General features: G+C 49.4%; 1 protein-coding gene and 1 long non-coding RNA gene across 3 annotated transcripts in view; one reads left to right on the forward strand and one right to left on the reverse strand.

Moving 5' to 3' along the window:
* Nucleotides 1–229: 229 nt before the first annotated feature.
* LOC135292226 (serine/threonine-protein kinase PAK 3-like) lies at nucleotides 230–14,873 on the reverse strand. 2 transcript variants are annotated; one of them, XM_064406447.1, is made up of 13 exons: nucleotides 14,701–14,873; nucleotides 13,815–13,886; nucleotides 13,363–13,485; nucleotides 12,959–13,084; nucleotides 12,242–12,383; nucleotides 10,008–10,071; nucleotides 9,148–9,196; nucleotides 7,799–7,908; nucleotides 6,854–6,971; nucleotides 5,920–6,019; nucleotides 5,298–5,494; nucleotides 4,837–4,971; nucleotides 230–3,319 (listed from the first exon to the last, which is right to left on the reverse strand). In XM_064406447.1, the coding sequence occupies exons 1-13, from the start codon at nucleotides 14,800–14,802 to the stop codon at nucleotides 3,275–3,277; spliced, it is 1,383 nt and encodes a 460-aa protein (XP_064262517.1). In that variant the 5' UTR covers nucleotides 14,803–14,873; the 3' UTR covers nucleotides 230–3,274. The 2 variants fall into 2 exon arrangements, with proteins under 2 accessions (XP_064262517.1, XP_064262518.1); XM_064406448.1 differs by lacking the exon at nucleotides 4,837–4,971.
* A 6,585-nt stretch (nucleotides 14,874–21,458) lies between these two features.
* LOC135292225 (uncharacterized) overlaps nucleotides 21,459–25,225 on the forward strand; it is a 5,070-nt gene continuing 1,303 nt past the window's right edge. The window contains exons 1-3 of the long non-coding RNA XR_010354694.1: nucleotides 21,459–22,675; nucleotides 23,617–23,654; nucleotides 24,690–24,789. This is a non-coding gene — a long non-coding RNA (uncharacterized LOC135292225). The remainder of the gene's footprint in view (nucleotides 22,676–23,616; nucleotides 23,655–24,689; nucleotides 24,790–25,225) is intronic.

Consider the following 25,225-nt stretch of genomic DNA (forward strand, 5'->3'; position numbering starts at 1 on the left):
ACCCAAGCTCTCAGTTTCTTGTATTGCTAAGTTTTTTTCTACTCCTGTGAGAGTTAAGCCAACCACAGACAAACCTCTTTCCCAGGTAGAGTATCTTCTCTCAGCATCTTTGAAACCACGGGAATAAAAACCAACAGGCCTTGTCGGACCCTCGGGACCCCGCTGCCCAATGTGTACTGATAACCCCTAACTAACCCTGTTAGCAGAAGTGGGGAAGAAAGGAGGGGTTGCTTTAATCACAGAGGCAAGCTTGTTTTGGCTGCTACCCAAGCTCTCAGTTTCTTGTATTGCTAAGTTTTTTTCTACTCCTGTGAGAGTTAAGCCAACCACAGACAAACCTCTTTCCCAGGTAGAGTATCTTCTCTCAGCATCTTTGAAACCACGGGAATAAAAACCAACAGGCCTTGTCGGACCCTCGGGACCCCGCTGCCCAATGTGTACTGATAACCCTGAGGAGGCAAATCCCCACTCTACCTGAAAGGGATCTGTAGGATGGATAGGGTCCAGTGCTTGGTGAGCTGTTGCTTCAAAAATCAGCGATTGCAGTGCTTTCTCTTGAGAAAGACTCCAATCCCATTTTATCCCTTTTCTCGGCAAGTCATAAGAGGGAACAAATGGGTTATTCTGGTTACTAAGAAGTTTATCTGGTGTTTCTATAGGGGACATAGCTGCTATGGGTTTTTGAGGGAAAATTGCTATAGGTTTAAGTGTTTCTGTAAACCTTTGAATTAAAGAGGTCATAATTTTAGACTTTACAGGTGATTGCATTGGTGACTCATAGCTTGTAGTTGGTTTTCTTTCATGCATTATTTGCAAGCAGGCAGCTTTGTGAATGTTTTCCAGGAGTTGGTCAGGGGTACCAGCTATGGTTAAAAGGTTTCCCCTTTCCGAGAGGTTAAGCCCCTCTGTCCAATAAGCTATATGCTGAATTAGGGACCATGGGATGCGTCTGTCTCCCGTTGTTAAGAACACTCCATGTCCCCAGTACCCACAGGCTTCTTGTTCTGACAAATGTGTTTGAACTTTCCCAGTGAGAGATTTTGTTTCAGTTTTGTGGGAGAGAAGCCCATACTGCTTTGCAAGTTTTGTTAATTCAGTAGCAGTGTATGGGATTTCTTTAGTGATTATATGTGGGTCAAAATCCTCATCATTAATATAGTTGCATTCTGTTTTAATTTGAGGTTTCATGCTATTGCAACAACAGTGTTCTCCAAAATTTTTCATCAGAACTAATTCTTTTTGGGAGTAATTTTGATTAAGGTGAGAAGTTTCCTTCTCCTCTGTTTCTTTTGAGGAATCAAAGTTCTGTGAATTTTCAACATGTACCTCTCTCAAGGCAGCCCGTAATAAATTATTTTCATTTCTTTCTTCATCTAATTGTTATTGCAAAACTCCAACTAAGTTTTGAAGGGAGTCTATTATAGCATTTTCCTCACTTCTTCGCTTAAAGCGAGTTTCTATGGCTGCTGTGAGGCAGGCTCCCAAAACTGAGCAGAGGATGGTTTTATCTTTACCAAGTTTAAATTTTGTTTCATGCTGCAGAGAACATATTCTACCAACAACATTTTCTAAATTAAACCAATTGTTCTTTGCCCAGGCCTCTCCGCCTGGTGAAGGTTTTGCATTGTGTTTAGCAAGTAGTGTGTAAAAATCAGTTTTTGCCTTGGCACCAAAATCTTCATTCATCTTGTGAAGGGACTAGGGACCACAACAGGAAGGTGTTTTCGGTTACACAATCACACACTGTGTTTTCCCTTCACTCAACTTTTTCCCTGGGTGGCTGAAGAGACAGAGTCAATCTGGGAGGCCCTGCTTAGTTTCTTCAAGGTGTCTCTTCCTTCCCAGACAGTTAAACACTCACACACAGTTGAAGAGACAGTATCAATCTGGGAGGCCCTGCTTAGTTTCTTCAAGGTGTCTCTTCCTTCCCAGACAGTTAAACACACTCTTACAACAGAAACAGGTTTTTGTTTTGTTTTTTTTTCCCCTTTTGCACCAAGAGATCTTTTGTGATATTCTGGAGACAGAACCCTCAAAAAGAGTTTGGAGAATGATTTTTCCGCCTTGGTTTGTGCAGTATGCGGGAAATTCGAATCACAGCCCTTGCTTTCTAAATCTGTTCAACCCCTTTTGGGAAACTTGACGGTTTAGGTGCGGCTGCCGTGAAACGTCCTTCCCCTGTTACAAACTACACGTAACCTGCAGACTCCTCCGTCCCCAGAACCCAAGATCCGTGACCCAAGATCCAATTTATGACACGATCCGTCCTAAGGACGTGATTCGTGTAGGTTCTTTTTCACTGATCTCAGGGTGCAAAAACTGACACGACAAGGGGATTTGCAGTAAAATCAAAAATACATGTACTTTTATTAAATAGCCATAGCAAAGATGCATTAGAGAGAAGGGGAATGAAGAAAGGGAAAAGAGTAAGGAAAAGAAAAAGAAGAGAGGGAGGGCAAGGAGGTATATAGCTACCAGATGTGCAGATGACAAAGTCCCTCGAAGTCCGGTCGACGAAGAGGCCTGTCGTCTTCACGTCAGGGGAGATCTCAAAGGTATCAGTCAGGTCTAACCTTTTTTATAGTCCTTTTGAAATGGGGGAAGGGGACCCATTTCAAAATAGTCTATTGATAAAGGGTACAAGGAGTCCATCAGTAGTCCATCAGGAACAGGCGTCGTCAGCAGCAGATGTCGTAGGCAGGAACCATTGTCTTCTCGGTCCAGTGGTCGCTTGCAAAACTTGCTCCGGTCCCCACGCACGCCTTCCCTCACCCTACGGTGGGGATTTCAGTCTTAGTCCTTTTGGGAAAAGAGGGGAGCTTTTCCATGTAAGGGTCGCACATCTCAGTCCTTGAGGGAGAACCTTCTCCCATCTCAGTCCATCTGTCACGGTGGTTGATGTACGGTGAATGGAGGGTCCTTTTGTGGTGACCTCCAGAAAGGTCATTCCAGAGAGAAAGTCCAGCCAAGTCAGGAGGGTGGAGAAATTCCAGCACTAGCGTTGCTAGGTGATGCAGGCGAAGGAGAGCACACTGCCCCTTCTTGGGTGCAGTGTTCCATGAGTTGAGCAAACACACCCGTAGGAAATAATCTGGCTTGGTGGACCAGACAGACCTGGATTTTCAGAACAGGATCTTTCCCTTTCCCAGCTGGTCTTGGCTTTCATGATGATCGAGAGGCAAAAAATGAGGGACGTTTCGGACAGACTCTCACACCTTGTCATCTCCTTTGCTTCTTGCATTCCCTTGCTGCAGGGATGGCAGCAATCAGGCTGTCAGAAGAGGCTTAAGAGAGGCTCCGCTGATTGCAGAAATGGATGCTGCCCAAAGGGAAAAAGAAACAAAACAAACCAAATTAAAAGAGACAAAGGAAAAAGGAACCATTTTTCCAAACTGAGTTCCTAACAGGGTCGACCTGGATTCCTCCAGCACCCAGAAATACACAGACATGGGACTGAGGGTACCAGCAGCACAGCTGCCTTCATGTCCAGCATGCTGCTGGCACAGGCAAACACGGCCCAGAACTGCACTAGTCCATTCCTCGTGGTGTCGTCACTTGCTGGGATTTTTGTCCTGCTATCACTGTGGGATATCTGCTTGCTGTCCTAAGGATTTATTCCTTTCAGGAAAGTCACCAGACTTATTCAAGCTCCTCTTTTCTACAGACATGGGCTCTTTGAGTGTCCAAGAGAGATGTGCGCTATAAGTCAAGAGACTCCCAAGAGCTCTGAAAAATGTTGATCCCACGTGTTGATCTCAGGAAAGCTGGACATTCAGGTTTTCAGCAGCAAGCCAGGAGCAAGGACACAAGCAGCAGGGTGCAGATGTGCTCAGCTCTGGCTTGCAGGAAGAGCAGTGTCTGCCTCAGCAGACCCCACTCCCTCCTGTGCTGGCTGGCATCTTCCTTCACAGCAGGCACAGCCAAGGAAGTGGCCTGGTCACCAGCTCCTTGTCTGCCACCAAACCTGGCAGCAAAGCCACAGCCATTCTCATCTACTTGATGGGGCCAGGCAGCACATGGGGCTGGCACAAATCCTGCACAGCTGTGCCTGTTTGGCTGGCAGAAACCTCCAAGGGTGGGCCAGGCGGGACAAGCTGGGTGCCCTCGGATGCTCACAGTGAGCTCCACCCCAGCTCCCCCCTTCCCACAGACCAATCTAAAACTGCTTGGCAGGGACTGCTTTCATTGTGTTCCTCAAGCCCCCGTCCCCAGCATTGCAATACTTCAGTTCCTTTGCTACCAGGCAAACCTGAATACAGCACCTGAGAGCAAAAGAGGGACACAGAAATGACCAGAAGGTAGGAGCTCTCCTCTGAGGAAGGGTTGGGAGCCTTGTGCCTGTTTAACCTGGAGAAGAGCAAGCCCCAAGGAGACTTTTCAATATTTTCAGGGGCTTCTAGGAAAGTTGGGGACATTTCTTTTAGCAGGGCCAATTGCAAGAGGACAAGGGGGAACGGCTTTAAGCTAAAAGACACTCAATTCAGATTGGCTCTGAGGAAGAAACTGCTTGTGAGGAGAGTGCTGGAACACTGGCACAGGCTGCCCAGAGAGCTGGGAGGAGCCCCAACCCAGCAACATTCAAGCTCCGCTTGGATGGCCCTCTGAACAACCTGATCTACTTGAAGATGTCCTTGCCAGTGGCTGAAGTTCTGGGCTAGATGACCTTCACTGGGCCCTTCTAACCTCAAGCAGTCAAGATCCTACTTGCTTTTCATTTGAAAAGCACCCAGAGTGGAGATTACTCTGTGGGGGGCCCATCTGATTCCCTGGACTTTGGCCAAGGAGCAAACCCTGGCAGGAAACAGCTGTTTGGCCTGCAGCCGCTTTGTCTTGTACCTGCAGAAGTTCCTTGGCAGAGCCTCGCCTGTCCACATCCATCTGCAGGCAGCAGCCCAGAAATTCACACAAGCCAGGGGGTAGCCTGAGCTGCTGCAGATTTGGAACCCCTTGCTTGCCTATCAGGTAGCTGGCCTGAAGCAAAAGGAAACATGAGACTCTATGTGATTCTTCCATATCCTTCAGGGCTCACCTAGACCCCATCTTTAAAACTCCAGTCTGCAGCGGCAATTTCTTGCCCAGCAGATGCTTAGAGATGAGCCTTGTCTCGCAAAGGAAAAAAGGCCCCAGTGCAGCCCCAGCTATTCCAGCACCAGGTCTTGCCTTGACGGCTGATGTGAGCCCCAGAGACCTTTTTTGAAGTGGCCCTTGCTGGAAGCACTTCAAGCTGTGGGAATGGGATTTTCTCTAATGGACATGGAGCAGAAGGACACGGCTATCTGAGCACATTTGCACCTTACCTTGACACTGGTCTCCTGCATATAAGGAGCCTCTCCTGTGGCCATTTCTATTCCCACAATGCCAAGGGACCAGGTGTCCACTTTGGGGCCGTAAGGCTCTCTTCTCACGACCTCGGGTGCCATCCAGTAAGTGGTCCCGACCATCGACCTCCGTTTCCTGTGCTCAGGGCTGAGCACAGCACAGAGGCCAAAATCAGCTGAGGAGGAAAACAAACACTGCTTCAAGTAGGAAACCAAGGAAAAGGGCTTCTCACTCTCAGTCCCAGAACGCAGTGCTGAATCCAGCTGGAAAAGCAGCTGGGCTTTCCTTGCTCAGGGCTGCAGCCAAGGACATGGGCAATTGTACAGGTAACAACCCACCCACGATTCCCACAAAACCTTGGCTTTTCCTCATTGCCCTGAACGTTTACACTGTAACTCTCTCCCTTTGGAAGGAACACCCACAAACCAAAGTTACTCTGGATACCTGGTTGCTCTCTAGACCACTCAGCACCTTCCAGCTGCGGCCTGGGCTTGCGCAGCACTCCCTGCACTCTCAGCAGCCACTGCTGGCACCCGGCACCTCTCCAAAGCAGCCCCACACCGCCTCCCCGCAGCGCCGCGCCTCAGCAGGAATACCCACCCAGCTTGACGGAGCCATCCCGGCCCAGAAGGATGTTGTCACTTTTGATGTCTCTGTGGATCACCTGCTTGGCATGAAGGAAAGCCAGGCCTTGCAGGCACTGCCAGGGGAAAAAGAAAGAGGAGGCCAAGAGTTACCCTGATCTGATTTCATCACATGCAGAAGGAGGCTGTTCCTGAAGATTCACAGATCTCCAAGGAGCAGTGAGTGCTGGCAGGAGGAAGAGCTTGCTGCTGCAGCACTAGGAGAGCAGGATCTTTCCAAGGGAAGGCATATTAGCTTTGGAGGGGGAAGCATCAGTCAGTCGTTGCTCCAGACTGTCCCCTGCAAAGCCAGCCAGAATGAGCGCTGCTGCAGCGGATGCGCTCTCCCCGTCCGGACGACAAACAAGGGTTTGCCAAAAGAGGAAAACGTCCCTGCCTTGGATACCAAGGGGATCACTGTCGGGTGGGAGACTGCAGGACAAGGGTTCTATGGCTGCCTCGACAGCAGACTTGGAAGTAGCTCTTTCGTCAGTTTTCAGCAGCAAGCACCATGCTGGGTGCCATGCCATCCTTTGGAGTGGAGACCTGTGACACATGAGTCTCTCTTTGGCTTGGCCTCTGGTTTAAAACTCTCACAGCAGCACCTTTGCACTTACAGGCAAAGAAGGCAGTGCAGAAAGGCTCTGGGCAAAGGCTTGGGGAGGCAAAGTGCAGAACAGAAAATAAAAAGGAAAAAGAGACAGAGAGTTCAATAATGGTGGATAAGAGTGAAGAACAGAGTACAGTAAGGGCAGGGACACTGGCAGGCAGTTCAGTCCAGATGCTCTTTCTTCTCTGAAGCAGAAGAACAACACAGAAAGAAAGCTCTGAACATGAAATCACTCACTTTGCAGTGCTTTCAAAGGATGAGCCTTGTCCATGCCATCCCAAGCACACGCAGGACCCCTTACCTCCCCACACACTGTTGCTATGTGTCCTACAGCCATCCTTCTCACAGTGACCACATCAGCTAAGCAGCCTCCATCCATATATTCCAACACCAGCAGGACAGCCTCATCCACAAGGTAGCTGCAAGAGGAAAGCAACAGCGTGGAGCTGAACATGCACAGCTGAATTGCTGTGGGGAAGAAAAGACTACAGCTGAGTTTTCTTTCCAGGTCACTGGTAAATGAAGATGCAATCAAATGAAGACACACTCCACCTAGGCTAGCCAGTGCCTGCCATCTGTGCCACCTAAAGGAGGAAGGCACATCCATGGAAAAGGAGACGGCTTAGGTGGCAAGCAGGGGAAAAAGGAGGTTTAGTGAGGAAAAAGAGAAATCTGGAAGTGGACACATCCCAGCAGCTGCTTCATCATCTTCAGACACAAATTGCACCATTCCGTCCAGCAGCAAGGAGACACAGTTTTCACAGCTTTTACTAAAGGCAAGTGGGTGTGCAGCACTGCCAACACCCTTTGGAAAACCTTGCAGAAAGGACAGTCACAAACAGCAAAACAATTTCAGACCTGGCAAATTATGTGTCTCCTAGCCTAGTCTTTTGGCATGCAAGGCTATGGAAAATAGTGGGAACAGCACAAGGTACATAATCTCTGGCATGTTTTCTCCTCCAACACCTGGAAAAAATCATGCCCCAAACCAGCAAAACCACATGCAGCAAGTGAACATACAGGCTGCTGGCTTAGTAAGAGAGCCAGGTTTCTGAGATCAATCTTCAAGCTGTTTATGTCAGGAAGCATTCATGGGGACAGAATGCAAACTCCTCCCATGCCTGGTGCAGGAGTGGATTGATGTTCATTGAAAGATCCATTTTCTGCCAGTGGCTAAAGAGCTTTTAAATCTTTGCCTTGCAAGTATGGAAATGAACGTTCCCAGAAAATCACCAGAACTACTTACCTTTCTAAGTAGCTGAAAATATTGGCGTTCTTATTTTCTCTCACGAGCAGGATTTCTTTTAATATTCCCTCACAGCACTGGTGCTGGAGATAAAGTTCCTTTACAGCCACCTACAATGACATGAAAAGCTCTTAGGGACAGACATGACCAGAGCCTCTTTCTCTGGCACTCATGGGCCTGGATGCCTTGTCACCTCGGAAAAAAGGGACTCTAAACCATCAACCACAAAGCGCTAACACCACCCTCTGCACCCACAGACTTCTCAAACAGACTTTGTTTAGCACTACTATTATCATTTACACACACTTTGGAAGCCAAAAGTAATTTTTCTCCTGTGAAGAGAAGGCTGCCAATTCAATTGTGTGCCAGAGTAAACACATAAAACATGATGGGGAAAATGCTGTCAAAAAAGTGTAAAGTGCAAAGTGACTCAAGGTAAAGTTACAATCCCAGCACATCCTCACTTCTTCAGTTTGGCTTTTGCAATTTTGAAGAACAATCTTTAGACTTGAAATTATTGAATGGGTTTAAAAATGAATAACCCTTTCTGTGGTACACTATGGATGTGCCCCAAGTTCTAAGCACAGGGCTTGGGGCTTTTGGACGCCTCCGAGACCTCCCTCCAAGTGCAGTTCCTGAGCACAGCTCTGCAGCTGGATAAGGAACTACCTTCTCTAATTCCTTACTATCAAGGAAGATGGAATGTATTTCCTGAGAGTCAAAAAGGAGAATTCAGGACTTGGAACTTCTAGCCCCAAAGAGCAGCAAGACTCTCCAAGACACCACCATGCCTGTTAAGAACAGAGAGCATCTCTCTAGTGGAACACAGGATCAACACAAGGTTGTATTATTTAAGGCTCTTCATCAACTTCTTCTCATTCATCTGTGCACGTGTCTCTGTCTCTGTGTGTGTAGGTGTGTGTGTATGTGAACTAGGTTCCCTAGGACTCAAAGGCAAAACTGTGCTCCAGACAAGATCTCTCTTTCTGAAGGGCTTGCATTGTATTTTCCAACTGAATCACGTGATAGAAAACAAAATATCTGTGTCTGAACCTGAGCTTAAGAGGAATTGGTCTGGAATGATGGCTCTTGCCATCAGCTAATCTATGCACATTTATCCAGTAAGTCCAAGCTAGCGTGTCCTCTGAAAGACACCACGGCCATCCTTGCATTCATTCAGGTAGGTAGGAAGGACAAAGTCTGTCCCAAATGCATTTTGCAGCCTGCCTCTAGACAGACTGCTTCTGCAGAACAGCCTCTGCAGCAAAGACAGGCGGCCCAAAGCTCTGGCCACAGATCACATCACAGGGAAAGCACTCAAGAGCTGCAAGATCTGCACGGGCACTCACCGCTTGTCCTGTGGCAGTGTCGAAGGCCTTATAAACAGCTCCAAAGCCCCTAGAATCAGAAAAGTGGCAAGAGCAGAGAAGTTGTTCAGTGCTGAGGAGCAAAAGGCAGCTCAGGCAGGAGCTCTGTGCTGCCTGCAGTGGCTCTAAAACACTGGGCTTTGTCTACTCTTCAGCCAAGGGCACAGCAGCCCAGCAGCCCTCTGCCATGCAGAGTGTCCAAGAGAAAAGCTGGCTCCCACAGGAAGAAAAAGGGCTGCTAGAAATCTTCAATGTACACACTAGCTTATGCATGTGGGGGGGTTTTCTCTGCCTTTTCCTTCTTGTGTCTGTGCCTGTGGCGTGCCTTTCCAGGCAATGAAACACACAGTGCTGCTGGGCCTTCTCACTGCTCTCTTTTCATCCTACCTGCCAAACTCAGGCAATGCCACACAGCCTTTCTTATTTTCCTGACCACTGAATATTGTTTCCAGAAAAATACTACTAAGAAATGCTACTGAGAGCTGTTATCTGACAGCTGTCTGGTGGGAAACAACACACAAAACCTGCTCTCTCAGGTTTTCCTTCCTTCATGAGTGTGGCCATATTACTTTGAATCATACAAAACCATGTCTCCTGGGAAAATAGGCAAACTGGTGCCACATCTTGGAGGGACAGGAGGGCTTCCAGGTCCTGCTCCTTGAGGCAGCCAAGACATTGTCAGCATCCAGTCATCTTTGATGATGCCTTGTACTGCCTCAGTAGTGAGACAAGGACAATCTGGAGCCAGGCTCTGAAGATGCTTGCAGCTTGCCTGACTCCCCACATGCTATTGCACCACCAAAACTCCTGGCCCGTGGTTCTGTACTCCTGGCTGCACTCACCCACTGCCAAGATGTTCCCATCCAGTGTACTTCTTTTCTGGATCTTCCACACTCACCACACACCCTGAAAGAAACAAAATGCAAGAAGCAAAGTTCTAAACAGAGAGATTGAGCTTGCAGGAGATCTGAAACCCAGCTCCACTCTCTGGGGCTCTGAGCAATTTGTGGTCTTTTAGCTAATGATAACATCAACAAGAACAACAACAGCAGCCCCAGCAAAACAGGCAGCTCTGCACAGAGTCTGATTCTCCCACACTCCTTTGCAGGGTTGCCTTGAGGGGAAACTAAGCCCATGGAAAAACCATCAGAACAGACAGAAATCAGAAGATAAACAGGCACCAAGGCCAGCGGCTGTCATCTACAAATGGGAAGGAGGGCTGAAAAATCAGGAGCCTTCATTTTCTTGGGAAGAAACACTCTCTTGGGAGATTCAGCACAAGATTACATACTTCCAAAGATTCAATGCATCCTGGGATCTGGGATGAATTTTTATCAACATCTGCTTTTTGCAGAGCAGAAAGAATCTTGCAAAGTGAATTCCAGGAGAGGAGGGGATGTTCCCTTCCTCTCAGCAGTTTGCCTAAAGAATGCCTTGACATTTTCAGAGAACAGCAGCTCATGCTACATCCAAGAACAATGACTCTAAGAATTAGAACCCTTTTATTTAGGAGCAGGCTAAGTTCTGAAGACCACTTTGCCCGTTCCTCATTTAGTGAAGAACTACAAGTGCTGGTCTTCAGCCTGGGCTGCAGCAGCCACGGGCACTGGCCTTGGCCCCTTGAACAGCACCCACGTGCCCCATCTTCCCAAAGGGCACAGCCCAGACGGGTCACAAGGACAGCACCGCTCCTCAGGCGCTGCCGTGACACAGACACCTGCACAAAGGAGATGCTGATCCTCTCACCAGCCCAGGCAAAGCTGCAGCAACGGGGCGGCAGCTGCAACCCCACAGCTGAGGAAGGCTCCAGCCCCTGCAGGCACAGCAGCTGTCAGTGGCAGGGCAGGATGACAAAAAGCTTGGCAAAGCCCATGAACGGCCACTGACAGCCACTGTCAAGAAGCCAGAGGCAGACCCAGCTCTGTTACAAGGTGTTGACCCCACTCAAGGCAGAACATGGTTGTCTTTCTCTTCAGACCCACGGAGGAGTCAATCAATCCACCTTTTGTCCCAACAGCTGATGGCAGACACTGAGTAAACTGGGCTCTGCTCTGTGCCTGACCTGTTAGTCTCTGACAGCACTGCACTGGCAGCTCTTACTAGTTGTAAGAAGCAACTCATCTGTACTGCAGAGTCACCAAGGCCTTGGTGTGCTTTCCTCGAGTGCAGGAATCTGTGCAGGGATTGAGGCCAATGCTTAGTATTCCGAGAGTGTTTACCAGCTGGGCATTAGCAGTGACAAAGTGCCTGGTACTGGAGGAACACGCAGCAGAGGGGCTGCATGCTTCCTCCTGAGAATTGCCTGCAGGGCAGTTCTATCTGGAAATGCCACATGGATGTGTCTCTTTGATGCATCTTCCTAGGCATACAACAAAAATATCAAACAGGGATTGTCAAAAAAAGTGTGGTGGTTTTCGTCTTTTGGGGCACTTTGAAAACAACTCTTCCTCTCTGATACCTCAGGATTGTTCTAACAATGTAACATTTTAGCTTTTAGGGCACATTGAAAAGACCTCTTCCTCTCTTCTTTGTGCTATCAAATGATGTTCTCATCCAGAAGGTCAGGCTAACCCAAATGTAGAATTCTTATCAAACCCAAACTGTAGAAGGAACAGTAGAAGTACTAACAGTCATAAAAACAACACCAGCATTAAACCAGCCCCACAGACAATCAAGTTCTGGGAAGTATTTTGTCTCCAATGACTGGTGACAGGTCAGGAGTCTAAAGGTAATCCAGGAAGCCAAGTGTTCTCATCAGTTTGGCCAGACTAGCACACACACCTTCACAGAGTCATTGGCTGGGTTGCAGCCTTCTGCTGCTTGCAAAACAATCCCTGCTCTTGTCTTCACTGCACAGGGAAGCTCAGGCAAAGCCCCCCCACTCCCAGCTGCCCTCAAAGGCAAAAGGAACGCCTCAAAGTGCTGCCTGGCTGCCCCCAAGCACAACACTGTCTTCTGTAGAGATCCAAAATGTCTGTCTGACACCAAAGGCAGGAGGAACATGTGCTCCAGCCCATGCTGAGGCTCACACACTATAAAACACTGCTCGGTCACACAAGAAATCCCCAGGACGTACTCAGCAGCTTCAGGAACTGCTTCTCTCTCTCCTGGCTTGAGCGGGCCGAGCTGCTCATGCTCTGGTTTTCAGGCTGTGGAGAGGAGGCTTCTTGGCAGGATGCTGCTGCACCAGCAGCTTCGATGGCAGATCCTGCGTCCACCTGGGAGAAGAAATTTGTTTGTGTCAGAAAGGTGCTTGGCAGAGATGTCCCAGACAGAGCATTTCAAAGGCAAGCCCTTAGGAACAGCACTGGTGCTAGGCTGCAGGCTGAGCTGTCAACTCTTCCTCCTCAAGTCAAACCCACACAAGCAGCCAGAGACTACAGCTTGTCACAGCCAGCCGTAGAGGAGAGTGTGAAAGGGAAAGAGCAACTTTAGACTTCAGCCCGTTCTGAGGACTGCAGTCACCATGGACAGGGACAACTTGCTCAGAATCTGTGTGGGTCACCATGCTCACCTGAACAAGCCCCTCAAAAAACAAAGGGAGCACTAAGAGGCCAGCAGAAATACATTCACAGGATTGCTGGCCCACTGGCCACAGCACTAGCCCTGCTGCCCAGGGCAGCAGCTGAGATTCAGCAGCCCAGGAAGTGTCCTTCTGTCCAGCTGCCATGGAGCCCACAGAGCACAGCAGTCAGAGACATTGCCCCCATCCACTGCTGCTCTGCAGGGGAAAGGCAGCAAGGGCAGAGACCACTTGTTGCAGGACTGCAGTGCCTCCTGCTCTTTCACTCACCTGCTTTTCTTCAGCCAGCCTGCACTGCAGCAGGACCTTGTGCATCCTTTCCATTTCCTCTTGGTGCCTCTTCTCCATTGCCCTCATCTTCCTCTCAGCTTCCTGCAGCTCAGCCTGCAGCATGACCTTGATATTCCATCAAGAGAAATCTTACTGGCACCTGCTATCACACTCAGGTTTCCTCTTTTCCAGTCTCTAAAGCACTTCTATTCAGCCACTTCTTCCTGCTTCTCTACCCAGCTCTAACCCTTGCATCCCAGCTCTTTTTCCTGCTGCTCAGCACTGGAGCCTGCCAGGCTCTGTGCTTCCAGGGCCTGCAGTAGTCCTTGCCTCCCCTTCCTCAGATCTCCAGTTCCTGCCCCCACCACTGCCCTTCCCTCTGCTGCCTGCCTACTCAGGCTCACTTGCCCGTTCTGCCACTGCTCATTCAACTTCTGCCTCAGCTGCTCACTTTGCTTCAGCTCTCTCTGCAGCTGGTACACCTTGTGGATGACAGCAGCCTTCTGACGCTGCTCTTCCTGCAGCACCTGCACACAAAGGAAGAGAAGATGGCTTTAAACTTCCCACACTCCACTTGTGTGGCAACCAAAACTGATGTGCTCTCACTTCCAAAAGCATTTTGTTCTCATGCTCGTATTTCTATGGGGCCACCTAAGAGACAATTCCACCCAGACAGAAAGTGCCCAGGGAAGCAGTGCCCATAAGGAGCCCAGAGGAGTCCAAAACAGCACACAAACTCTCTTTCCACACTCTGTGCCTCTTGATTGCCTCTGCTTAGTAGCTTTTCTTGTTCAGCTTGCATGAGGGCAATTTCCCCCTTCATCTCAAGCAGCCTTTTCTCCTGCTCCCTCTGTACCTCTGCCAGGAAGTTTGCCCGTTCCTCCAGCTGCTTCCGTGCCTCCACATGCTGCTCTTCCAGTTGTCTCTCCTGATGAGTGGAACAGACAATTCCTGATGAAGTACAAGCAATGCTCCCCATAGAAAGAGATGGAAGCTTCATCCCTCCACCAACCCCCCCACCTGGAAAGTGCACATGAGTCATGACTTTGTGCCCTCCAGCAATGCTGTTCTAACCCAAAATGTAGAGGGAGTGTCAGCAGGTGGAAGGAAGGAGATGCCACCTTCCTTCCCTGCTCTCATGGCTGCCTGTTTTCTAGCCCCTCTCTCCTCAGCATTTCTGCCTGTTCTCAGAGGCTCTGTGCTCACATTCCCCCTGCCCTTTGATCAAGGAAGAGCTGCACATGGACTGCAGGATGAGGATGAGGCCAGCGCCTCAATGATCCAGTCACAAGGCAGGCCACCAGCTGAAATACCAGCAACACGGGGCCTCTTGCATATGATTCAGGCCCAAAGACATCTGTCCACCATGGGAGGACAGAAAGCAAGGAACCCAGTTGCTGGGACTGCAGTTGGCAGCAAGGTCAGCAGCCGCCTGCTGCATGGCACAAGGCTGTGGGCAAGATCCTGCCCCTTCGCTGCCATGCTTTGGGTGGCGACCACCCAGCCTCCTGGGGAACTTGGCTGATGCCCATCCTCAACCTGTGCATGCATATTCTGTCCCAGCATTGTCCTCTGGCTCTTCACAGGCCTTCAAGTATGAGCCCTTGAAGGCCCCTGCTGCCTGGCCCAGCAACGTCTGGCTACAGCAGATGCTTGTGGCCATGTCACATACTCAGGCTGCTCTTCTGCTGAGACAGCCCACCAAACCCGCCTGAAATCTTCAGGTGCCTCTTGTTTCTTACCAGTTCTTGCACGAGATTCCTTTTTTCCTCTTCCTGGGCAGAGTGCCAGAGTCTCAGAGCCTTGCAGCACTGCTCTTGTGCCCAGCGGAGCTGTTCAGCCATGTCTTCACATTGCTGCTGGCTGAGAGCTCTTACAGCCAGCAGCTCACGACGAAGGCCCCTCACATCCTCTGCAAACATGACACACAGCAGCAATCAGACACTCCACAAGCAGAGCAATCTGCTGGCCTTAAACCCTTCCAGTTTCAGGCAAGGAGGGACCTGCCCTCAGCTGCTTCACTGCTCAGAAGCCCTGCGCACAGAGCTGCCTTGGCAGCCACTGCACGGGGCAGGGCCATCAGCAGAAACAAAGCACACCAGGCTCTCACCCAGTATGGCCTCCTTGGCCTGCCTGGCCCTGTGCACTTGGGCTTCCACACGGCTCCTGGCCATCTCCAGCTCCCATAAGTGCTGCTGAGTCTCCAGCAGGCTGCTTTGCAGGCTCTCCTTCTCTGACCTACAAGGCGTGAAGATGAAGAGCAATTGCTCCTGGCACACAGGGGCAGCCTCTGCAGTAAGATGTCCTTAAGATCCCTACACCTTAGTATGCAAAATGGCTTGCATGGAAACTCAGATACGGCAGGACTATTTTGCCACTTTACACAGCAAAGCAGGCCCCTCCACGTGACTGGGCAACCTTTCCTCATGACCTAGCCCAGCTCAGTTTGGTCTCAGCAACCAAAGCTGAAATTGCTGTTGCCTGACCTATCACACATGGGTGTGCCCACCAAGTATCTGCAAAGGGAAAAAAGCCCAGCCTCTGCTCACAGCCCTGAGCTCATCAGCACTTCCAAGTCACTCTGCAGGTGCAGGACAGAACAGGGCTCTCCTGGCTGACTCCTCAATGCTTCATGCCATTCATAGTGGATGTATAGGTACTTTGTTGGCCAGGCACTCTCTAAGTAAAAGGGACTAAAGGAATTCACCAAACCATATAGCAAAACCTCTGGCTTCTAGCAGCATGAGTAGGAAACCAGAAGTAGGTTTCTATCTGCACAAGAACTCTCTAGGAGGAGGGACAGATATCCAGCCAATTAAATGACTGGAATTGGATAAACAAGACCACTTGCTACCTTTATTTTTGCCTAACTAAGCTGCAGTGCCCAAATATCTGGGCACTCTTTAAAAAGGAAGAAGGATCAGCCAAAATGATCCTTGACAGGTTACAGAGGTGACTGGACAAGTGGGCAAGAATCAGTGTGCAGCAAGAATCCCCAGACACTGTCAAGAAGTCACAAGACCTTTCCCTTCTGCTGCTGCTGCTGTTTATAAGCAGTTCTAGGTTCTGCACCATCCTTCACAAGAGTCAGCTCTGCAGGCTCTCAAGATTTTCAGCATGACCCTCCAGCTTCACCTGAAGCGTCAGCGCCCTGCTCACAACATTCACATCTAAGAGCCTTGAATTCCAAAAACCCCATGTCAAACAGCTTGGCAAGCAAAGATTGATGGTCAGATGCACTGAAGGAGAAAGCAAAACCAGAGGGAAACTTCTGGTTTCAGCAAACATCTGCACAGTGTCCCTGGTCCTCAACTGAGTGCCAAGTTGGCTTGCTTTGCACTTGTCACAGGAATGTGCAAGGGGTCCCAAGCAGGCACCCAAAAAAAGCTTTGAGAGCTTGAGCTGGCAGAAAAGTAAGATTCACATCACAGTATCCTTCCCTTTTTGCTTGTATCTCTTTGCTTCTCTGCCCAAGAAACATCTGGAGAGCACACAGCAGGCAGTAAATCCTGGCATAATGCTCACCACTTTTGTAACTATAGACCTTCAGTAATGTCCCACCCAGGGTCTCCTCCCTGCCTTTACCTGGCCTCTGCCAGCTGCTCTGAAAGGCCTCGCAGGTCTCGCTCCGTGGCTGCCAGTCGGGCTTCCAGGGCAGCGTTCTCTTGTGCCAGCACCGCCTTCTCTCTGCACACCTGGGACAGGGTGTGCCCTTGGTGGGAGAACTCCTGCAGCAGCTTCTCCAGGCCCCTGTGGGCTGGCCGCTGCCGGCGGAAAACCTGGCAGTGGGGGGGCGCACCATTTTTCAAGAGGAACAACAACAACAACAACACAGGCTTGGTCTCAGCTTGCTGCCAGAAGCAGCATTCGGGGGGGTCTTGCTAGGACAAATCCCTCTCCCACAAGTGCTGCCTAGGAACAAGGTGAGCATACCTTTGGCACGGCCAGAGGAACCGCTTCCTTCAGCAGATCCCTCTGAGGCTGCCATTCCTCTGCTGTCGGTGCCGCCACTTCAGACGCCCTCTCCAGTGAGGAGTGGCGCTTTCTCTCAAATGCAGCCAATTCCTTCCACCTACGGCAAGCAGACAAACAAGCCTTTAATTGCAACACAGTCTCCTTGCAAGACCAGGACTGCATAGCATGTCCCACACAAGGCAGTCTCAGGGGCTTCCAACAGCCCTCTACTTCCACCTCAAGAGAATGCTGCAATTCCCTCCCTATACTAGCATCTCTCTTTGTTGTTCATGTAGGTGAAGGAGTCACCACTGAGGAAGTCAAACAAGCTTCCAGAAGCCACAGAACACTTCCAGAAAGCTCAGGTACTCTCAGCTGAGTAACAGCTTCCTGCCTGCTAGCTCTTACACTCCTTTCTGATTACAGTGGATACTGGACTTGCAAAAGTTCTTCTATGGCTAAGACATGCTTGCTAAGTCTAGGTGAGTACTGCCACAATTACTCTTGCTTTCACTAGTGAAACAAGGAAAGAGCCTGCAAGCCATAGCTTGGGGAGGAGGTGGGGAGGATTTTCCAATCCAATTATCAAAGGATGGGTTAGGCTGGCAGAGATGCCAGGAAGCCTCTAGCCCAGTCTTCAGTTCCAAGCACTTGGGGTCAGCATCTGGACAGGCTGCTCAAGGCCCTATCCAGCTGGGGCTTCGGAATGTCTAGGGCTGGAATCTGCACAAGCTCTCTGAGATGTTTCTTATGCTGCATGACTGCCTTTGCAGGTCAATGCTTTGCTCTCCTTAAGCCCAGCCTGAGCCTCCCTTGCTTTTACTCTGGTCTAGTTTGGAATGCTTTTTGTCAAGGTTTAAGGAGTGAGTCCCAGGAGGCAGCTGTGCTCTAGGTTGCTCAGCAGCCAGACCTGTCCTGGGCTGCCTTCCCCCGTCTGTGCTGAGCAAGTCCAACAAGGAGAAAGCCAAATTTGTTCTTTGACACTGGGCCTCCAAAAGCCCAGCAATGCCCAGCCCTGCTCAGAGAAAGCGAGAAAGCTCAACACACACCTGAACTCCTGGGCGCCGTGCACTCTGTCCGTGCTCTCCTGCCGCTCCGCCTTTCCTGCCTGGGCCCAGGAGTCCTGACTGGCAAGATCCTCTCCTCGCGGAACCTGCAAGGAATAGGCAGGGAAAAAGCACAAACAAGCAGAGCTGGCAGCGCCTGTGAGGTGAGAGCGGGCCCGGCCTTGGCCGGGGTGCAGCCCCAGCAGAGGCCTGGCAGAGCCCGGAGCAGCCTGAGCCTGGGCAGAGGCAGGCTGGAAGGAGGCCCTTGGAGCTGCAGGAGGCAGCAGCCGGGCCCTGGGTGCCTCTTCCTGGCAGCGGGCGAATCCTCCGCTCTCAGAGCCCAGGTGGCAGCTGGCTGCTCCCGAGGGGAAGCGTAGCCGTGCTGGGCACAGCCCAGACTGGAGGCATTGGCCGTCTGGAGTCTGCCCAGGAGCAGAGGAAGGCCAGGGGCAGCCCAGGGCCGGTGGCCTGGCTGAGGATTCCTACTCTTGTGCCGGCTGCCCTGTGACTCCTGGCAAAGGGCAGCAGTGTGTGCAGCACTCTGGGCAGCGGCGCAGGGAGCCGGGCTGCTGGGCAGGCTGGAGCACAGGGCAGCGTCCTTCAGGCACGGCACTTGTGCCAGGGCAAGCCAGGCCAGCCTGAGGCACTGACAGCTTGGCAGCTCCCATCTGCAGGAGCCAGTGCCTCCCACAGCTCTGCCAGGAAGCACCTGCAGGCCTGCAGTTCTGCCCTGAGCCACAGCAAAGGTGTGAAATGCAGAGTGTTCTGCAGAAATATTCAGGGCCACCAGGCCAGCCTGCTTTGTGCTCTCTGGAGCACAGTAAGCGCTGTGCAATGCTGCTCTGAGCTGCTGGGAGAGAGGGAACTGGGGATGTGCCTGAAGTTGTACTTGAGTAGTGAACTGATTTGGAAAAGAGCAGAATAATTTCATTAGGCAATCTGTGTTTTCCTGATTAATTTCTGAAAGAAAGTCACCATGTGCTGCACACAGGTAGGGGTATTAGGAAAGAAAGGCCTTATAAAATCAGGCCTTGCTCTGCTCAATTACCAGCTGGCCTGTTATGTCTTCTATGTGCAGCTAGCTAACTTCCCATGTGAAAAATCATAAGAATGAGTGCAGTTAACACAGCAAGCTGTTGTAGTTAGAAAACAGTTTGCATCTGTAATAAACAAGAAATCTGACCCCTGAGAGTCCACAGAGGAAAAATGGAAACACCTGAGTAAAAGAGAAAGTCTTAGCATGTACACACAAAAACACCTTCTAAGCAATGAATGGTGTGTCAAGGAAACTACCAGGCAGTTGGAATTGAACACGAGAGCTGTGAAAAATGTATAAAAATGTGTTATATGAATAAAGAATTGGCCTTCCCTGCGTGAAGAGACAGAGTCCCAGCTGCTTTATTGACACAGCAATGTGGTGTCACTCACCAAGAGCACTTGCAGGGTGTATTGATGAAATGCTTGTGTTTGATTCCCAGAAAAGGAAGGAGCGGCATGAAGTGTAACAAATAGGGCTTAGTCTTGTGAATTCCTTTAGCTTTAATGGGCAGTGCTGAACCCTGTATTCCCCCATTGCAGTGATTCATGTGTGCAAGTGGCTATCTTAGCCTTGAGAATAAAGAGAGAGGTCCTGCTAAGAAGATAGCTGGAATGCATTGAATGGGAAGAAAGTGGTTTTAGGAGTCTCTTGACTAGCAGAGGCGAATTTGAAGATTGAGATATTTCCTAAATGACTGTGTGAGGAACAGGAGTCGTGTTGGAGTGTCAGAACCCAGGACATCCCTCTGGGTGCCCTGGCAGGGGGCTCGGAGATCCTGTCAGGAAGCCAAAGACACTTGGGATTTTGATCTTAAGCCATGGAGCAAATTAACAACCTTGTACGAAGAATCCCAAGTCACAGAAGTTGAAGTAGCATAATAGTAGTTGTCACAGGGTGAAAAGTAGAATTTTGGGATTTTTAGAACAGGGGCTTGGATTCCCAAGATGGAGGAATTTGGGTGTTCCCTGTCCTTCTTCTTTCTCCTTCCTAACGTCCATGTTCTGGGTTGTGCTGGCACTCTTGGATTGGTTTAGAGTAGAAGTAGACAGTCTAACATAGGTGATAGGTATTGGAAAATAACTGTAAATAAAGTACATGTAGTTTTTAGTATCAAGAGATAGCAATTCCTCAGGGCAGGGCAGTGTGCCCTTGACAGACCTGCAGATCAGACCTCTGTGAATCTGAGAGAAAATATTTTAGATACTAGATAATGAACCATCTTGTGAATCAGAGCCAAAGAATTCCGACTCTTCCTTTGACCATCGGGCAGGGAAAAGGGACACTTGGATCATCCTGACAGTAGGAAACCCAAGATCCGAGGTCCTGCCATATTTGATCCATGTTTGAGCAGGTTGACAAGACAATGAAGAAAAGTGTATTGTTTAAAGGGGGGAACTTGACCCATGAAAGAGAAAGAATGTATTGGTCAGTGGGTGGGCAGTTCAGCCTTGAAAGGGGAACAATGCATCATGGAGCCCTTGTTGGCAGGGAGTCATGGAGTATGGTGAGCCATGGTGGCCTCATCTCACACGCCGGCCATGTGTGAGCTGATGCTGTAACTGGGAAAATCCCACTCCTGAGCAGGAGATAGAAGGCCTGGTCTGGGGTGGAGGGGTGAGAAGGATGAGATGCACACCGTTTTGATCCAGGGGATGTCCTGGAAGTGCACTGCCTACCTGTGCCTCCTACCGAGCACCACGCTCCTGCTCCTTCTCCCGCTCAGCGGATTTTTGGTATCCAGGGGTTGGTATGTATTATTTGCTACTGCAGCTAATGGAATGAATTTGCTTTGCAAGCCCAGTTGTCTTTTAGTTATTTTCTGCATGGGTCTCCTCCTGAACCTGTGGGTCTCCTCCTGAACAACCACCAGGGACCTACAGGACACTCCTACTCTGATGTCAATAAATTCTGAGAAGAGGTTTAAATATGTCAAATAAAGTGGAGTAATGTTTAGCCTATGAGTTTCAGCAAAGTATTGAATATGTCTTAGTTCCATGGATACAAACTAGTAAGTCAGATTGCTGGGAGTGCATGTGTTAAGGAAGTGATTCCCTACACACCCAACACTGAAACAAAGTATTGCTTTCTTTCTAACCCTGAGCTGGCAGCAGGGATCAGGCCCTGCTTGGTAACCTTTCATTTTGGCAACTTCTGTTAGCAGGTAAGAAAGGTCCCAATGAAACCTTTTCCAGCTGTTTCCCTCTGGTTTCTCTTCTTAGGCTCCAGAGCTCTTTACTGCAGGTGTCCTGGGTGTGTGCAGAGCAGAGCCCAGAGCCCTTGGTTTCCCACAGAGCCCTTGGTTCCCCACAAGTTGTCCTGCCTTGTTCCCAGGTGTGCCCAGCTGTGGCAGGAGGAAGAGCCCGCAGCGCAGAGGGCACCGTGCCCTGCCCAGCCGGGGCTCCCTGGCACAGAGCAGCAGCAGCGCCAGTGCCATTCAACCCGCTCCTGCCTTGCCTTCCCCTGGCACACAGAAGCCTCTGGAAATCAGCACCTCCAGTCACATTCCCAGCTTGGAGCAGCTGCTGCTGCTGGGCAGATGCTGCCAGTGTGAGTGCTTCCAAAGGGGACTAAAGGCAGAGATGTACATGCACAGGAGCCCTGGGCATGTCCGATAAACGTGCAAATATATGGGGAGATTTGTTAGCAATTATTTCAGCTGTTCTGCCAACAGTGGCTTCTCTCCTGGCTCTGTGTGTTACAGATGAGTAACGTAATGGTTGGCTCTCACAATTAAGAGATAGATATTATATGGATGTAAAAATGTAAAGTGATGTTATCGTAATATATCCTCCCATTGTCCTCTTTCCCCTCCCCCTTGTAATAACCTTGGTAGTCAGGGCATTTGGGGAGGGCTGGCTTGTGACCAGGAGGCGAGGTGTAAAACACCTGACGTCCAATCAAGATGTAAGAAAGTAATCTCCAGCAATGGATAGCAGAGAAAGAGTTGACTGACCAAACTTTTGGAGGGGCTAAGGCTATCAAAGGCAGAGTATCTCTTTTGTAGATGAGGATGTGGCTGCAAGTCACAGAGACTGCCAGTTCTGAACATTTTTCCTTGTTCAGTCCTTTGTTAAGGTTTAATAAACCTTTAAAATGTTCAAAGTGAGAGTCGTTTCTCACATGTGCAATGCTGTGGGCCATTTTCTCGATCTGGTTTCCTTTACATGGGTCCCATCTGAGTGCTCACTTGGGCTACAGGCTGTAGGTGCTTGGGGCACTCTTGGAGTTGCTCTTGGATCCCTTGAACAATGGGGTTTGGCCCAGGAGGGCAATTTGTGCTGCTTTGTGGCAGAGGAGAACTTCCCAGGCTATTTTGTGTTTGCTGTGGGGAAGGTTGGTTATTGCTTTGCATAAAGTCACAGACCAGCATGGAGCGTTTGCTTTGTGATGTCAGGGCATGGTTGCCACGTCACAGTGGTGACATGAGAAGGTTGCCTTGGTGCACGGAAGGCCTCAGTGTCAGAGCAGCCCTAGGGCTTGCTCAGAGCAGGAGCACCCTGCGCCTTGAGGCATTTGTCAGTGGGCAGCTGCACACTGACAGGAGCCTTGTTTGTTCTAGTGTTGGAGCACAGTGTGCAAACTTGCACGGCAGTGCTACAATGATTCAGCAGCTTGCTGCTGCAGTGGTTACTGTTTATGGCGTGACTTATTCCGGCTATTTTCTGACTCACCTGGCACGTAAGTAGAGATTTCCCCTCTACTTAGGTTAGGGTGTAACATAACCTGGCTTTTGTATGTCTTCCTGCTCCTTCTTAGTGACTGAGCTGATTTAGAAACAGAAAGAGCATTAGGATGCCACTGGTTTAATAAAGCTCCTGTCAATTTGTTCAGCTAAAAAGGGGGTGTCTGTAGCCACAGGGGCAGCATTGCCAGGGAACCTGCAGGGGTTCCCTTCCCTCCCTGGGAGAGTCTGTGGCAACAGGGTCTGTCATTTCCTCAATTTGCTGGGACAAACAAGACAGCTTTGAAACTGTAGACTGGGAGAACTTCTCGGAAGGCCTTCTAAAAACTCTGTTGTTCCCAGTTGCAGTTGTTTCCAGAATTCAGGGAAAGCTTCTTTCTTTCTAAATTTGGTCATGAAAGAATTTGATTGTCTAACTTGACCCTTTACCTAGTGCTAAAAGAGTGATTCCCTTTGCAAAGAAGTGCAAACTCCAAACCAGTGAGTGTCTCCTCCTGAGCCCTGCAGCTGCTGCTGTGCTGTTTCACAATAGAACAGCCAAAGCTCAGAGGAATTTTGGGGAAGCTTTACTGGGCAACTGTTTACAGCAAGTTAATGAGAATTAGTGCATGCAACTGATTTTTTTTAAAAAGCACCTGAAGGAGAGGATTTTAGAAGCTATTTTAAGTGTTTACTAGAACAGGAATATTGAGTGTTAAAGAAGAATTTGTATTTTCTTGATCGTGTTTGTATTCTTTTGCTGACTAAAGAGGTTGAAGTGTAGGCACAAGCAAGAACATTGTCCTGATCTCTTGGTGGCTTTGTGAATGAAATGTGTCTCCTGGAGGGATGTAGTGAAAGGGAAAATAATCTCTGTTTGGATTGACCTCTTGTGTGGGATTCACCAGGCCAGGAACTTTTCTCACAGCATCTGATTCATTTTCCCTGCCCACTACAGGTCACATAAAACATGTATTCAGTGGAGCTGCTCCTGAGGTGAGTGAGAAAGGAAGATTTCATGTTCCTCCTATTTAAAAATTCCGGAGCGAGCTGTCACCTTGACTAGACACAGAAGAGTATAGAGGGCCAGCAAGGACGGCCAAAAGAAAATCCAGAGAGAAACGCCCAAAGAAAATAATTCCCATGACTTCAACAACAACAACAACAACAACAACAACAACAACAACAACAACAAAAAGGAGTGGATATTTCCTAATTTCAATCTCAGAAATCTGAAGAAAGAGAACTGAAGAATTTCCATAGATGCCCATATGACAGTGCTCAGCACAAGGGCTGTTACCCTGCCAAACCTGCCCTCAGTGCATCCAAGTGCTTTAGACACTGGAGTGGCTCACTTGCATCCTGGGGCTTGTAGGTGTTTTTGGTATGCCAGGAGGAGAAGCCCTCTTCTTTTTGTCTTTCTCCAGCCAGCAAGGGGGCTTCTGCACAACATCTCCTGCCCTTTTCCAGCACTGGATGGGATTCTGCCCAGTTCTGGTTTTCCCTGTCTGCTGCAGCAATAGCAACAATGTTGCTGGCTCTTTCCTACTTGTCCATTTCTGAGCTTGCAAGAAATGAAAGTTCTGTTTTACAGCTACAATGTTGCTTGCTGATAGCAGCCAGGAAGGAATATCAAATTCATAGCCATATAGTGTTGAACAGGCCCATTTTAATTAATTAATTACTCCCACCCAAAAGTGATCCACTTCACACCCCAGGGGTTTTTTATTTCTTGGCAAACCCTTGTCTGGAGAGAGCACATCCCCTGCAGCAGCAGTCATCCTGGCTGGTTTGCAGGGGACAGTCTACAACAGCAGGTGCTGTTGCTCTTTCAAAAGCTGACATGCCTTTCCTTAGAAAGGTCCTGCTCTGCAAGTGTTGCAGCAGCAAGCTCTTCCTCTCAGTGGCACTGTCTTCTGCCATTACTCCCCATTCCCCTGGCGAAAGGGAATCTTTTAGAGCGGTTTCCTTTCTTTTGTGATGAAATCACATCACTTAGTTTTGCTCTCCTGTTTCTGTTTTCTCTCTCAGTGCCTGAGAGGACTGGATTTTCTTCACTCAAACCACATGATCTACCGAGGTCTGAAGAGCTGCAACATCCTTCTCGGAACCAATGGCTCTGTCAAGCTGGGTCAGTATATTCTTGGTCAGGTGCAGCATTCCAGGGATGTGGGTGTGGGGCTGCTTGGAGTGACTGCCAGCTCCCCAGAAATGGTGCTGGTGACAGTGCAGGGACCCCTCTGTGAGCTGGTGACATGGTTGCAATGTGCACAGAGGCATGACAAGGAACCACAAGCAGTCAACAGTGGCATTGGCTTGTGTGTCCTTTCAAGAGGGAGGGAGCTACAAGTCTAAAGCTTCAGATAAAAAGGCTACTGATGGAGGTAGTGTAAAAAAATGATGAGGTTTTTTTGAAATGGACAATTCCTTATTTCCTTGTGTTATAAATGAAAAATAGCCAATTTTGATAAAAAAATTAAAAATAAAATTTATTTCGCGACCGTAATACATTCCCGACAGCCACCAATCAATCGGACAGCGTACCACCCCCGGGAGGTGAGCCGGGT

The sequence above is a fragment of the Passer domesticus genome, unplaced genomic scaffold (assembly GCF_036417665.1).
Source record: "Passer domesticus isolate bPasDom1 unplaced genomic scaffold, bPasDom1.hap1 HAP1_SCAFFOLD_241, whole genome shotgun sequence".
Classification (NCBI taxonomy): domain Eukaryota; kingdom Metazoa; phylum Chordata; class Aves; order Passeriformes; family Passeridae; genus Passer; species Passer domesticus.

Coding starts and splice junctions, on each gene's coding strand:
- LOC135292226 (XM_064406447.1), bottom strand. CDS start 14,802: ATGGCTGAACAGCTCCGCTGGGCACAAGAGCAGTGCTGCAAGGCTCTG. Junction 12,384..12,958: donor GGCTGGCTGAAGAAAAGCAG/GTGAGTGAAAGA, acceptor TTCTTCTCCCAG/GTGGACGCAGGATCTGCCAT. Junction 10,072..12,241: donor GCAGTTCCTGAAGCTGCTGA/GTACGTCCTGGG, acceptor TGTTTCTTTCAG/GGTGTGTGGTGAGTGTGGAA.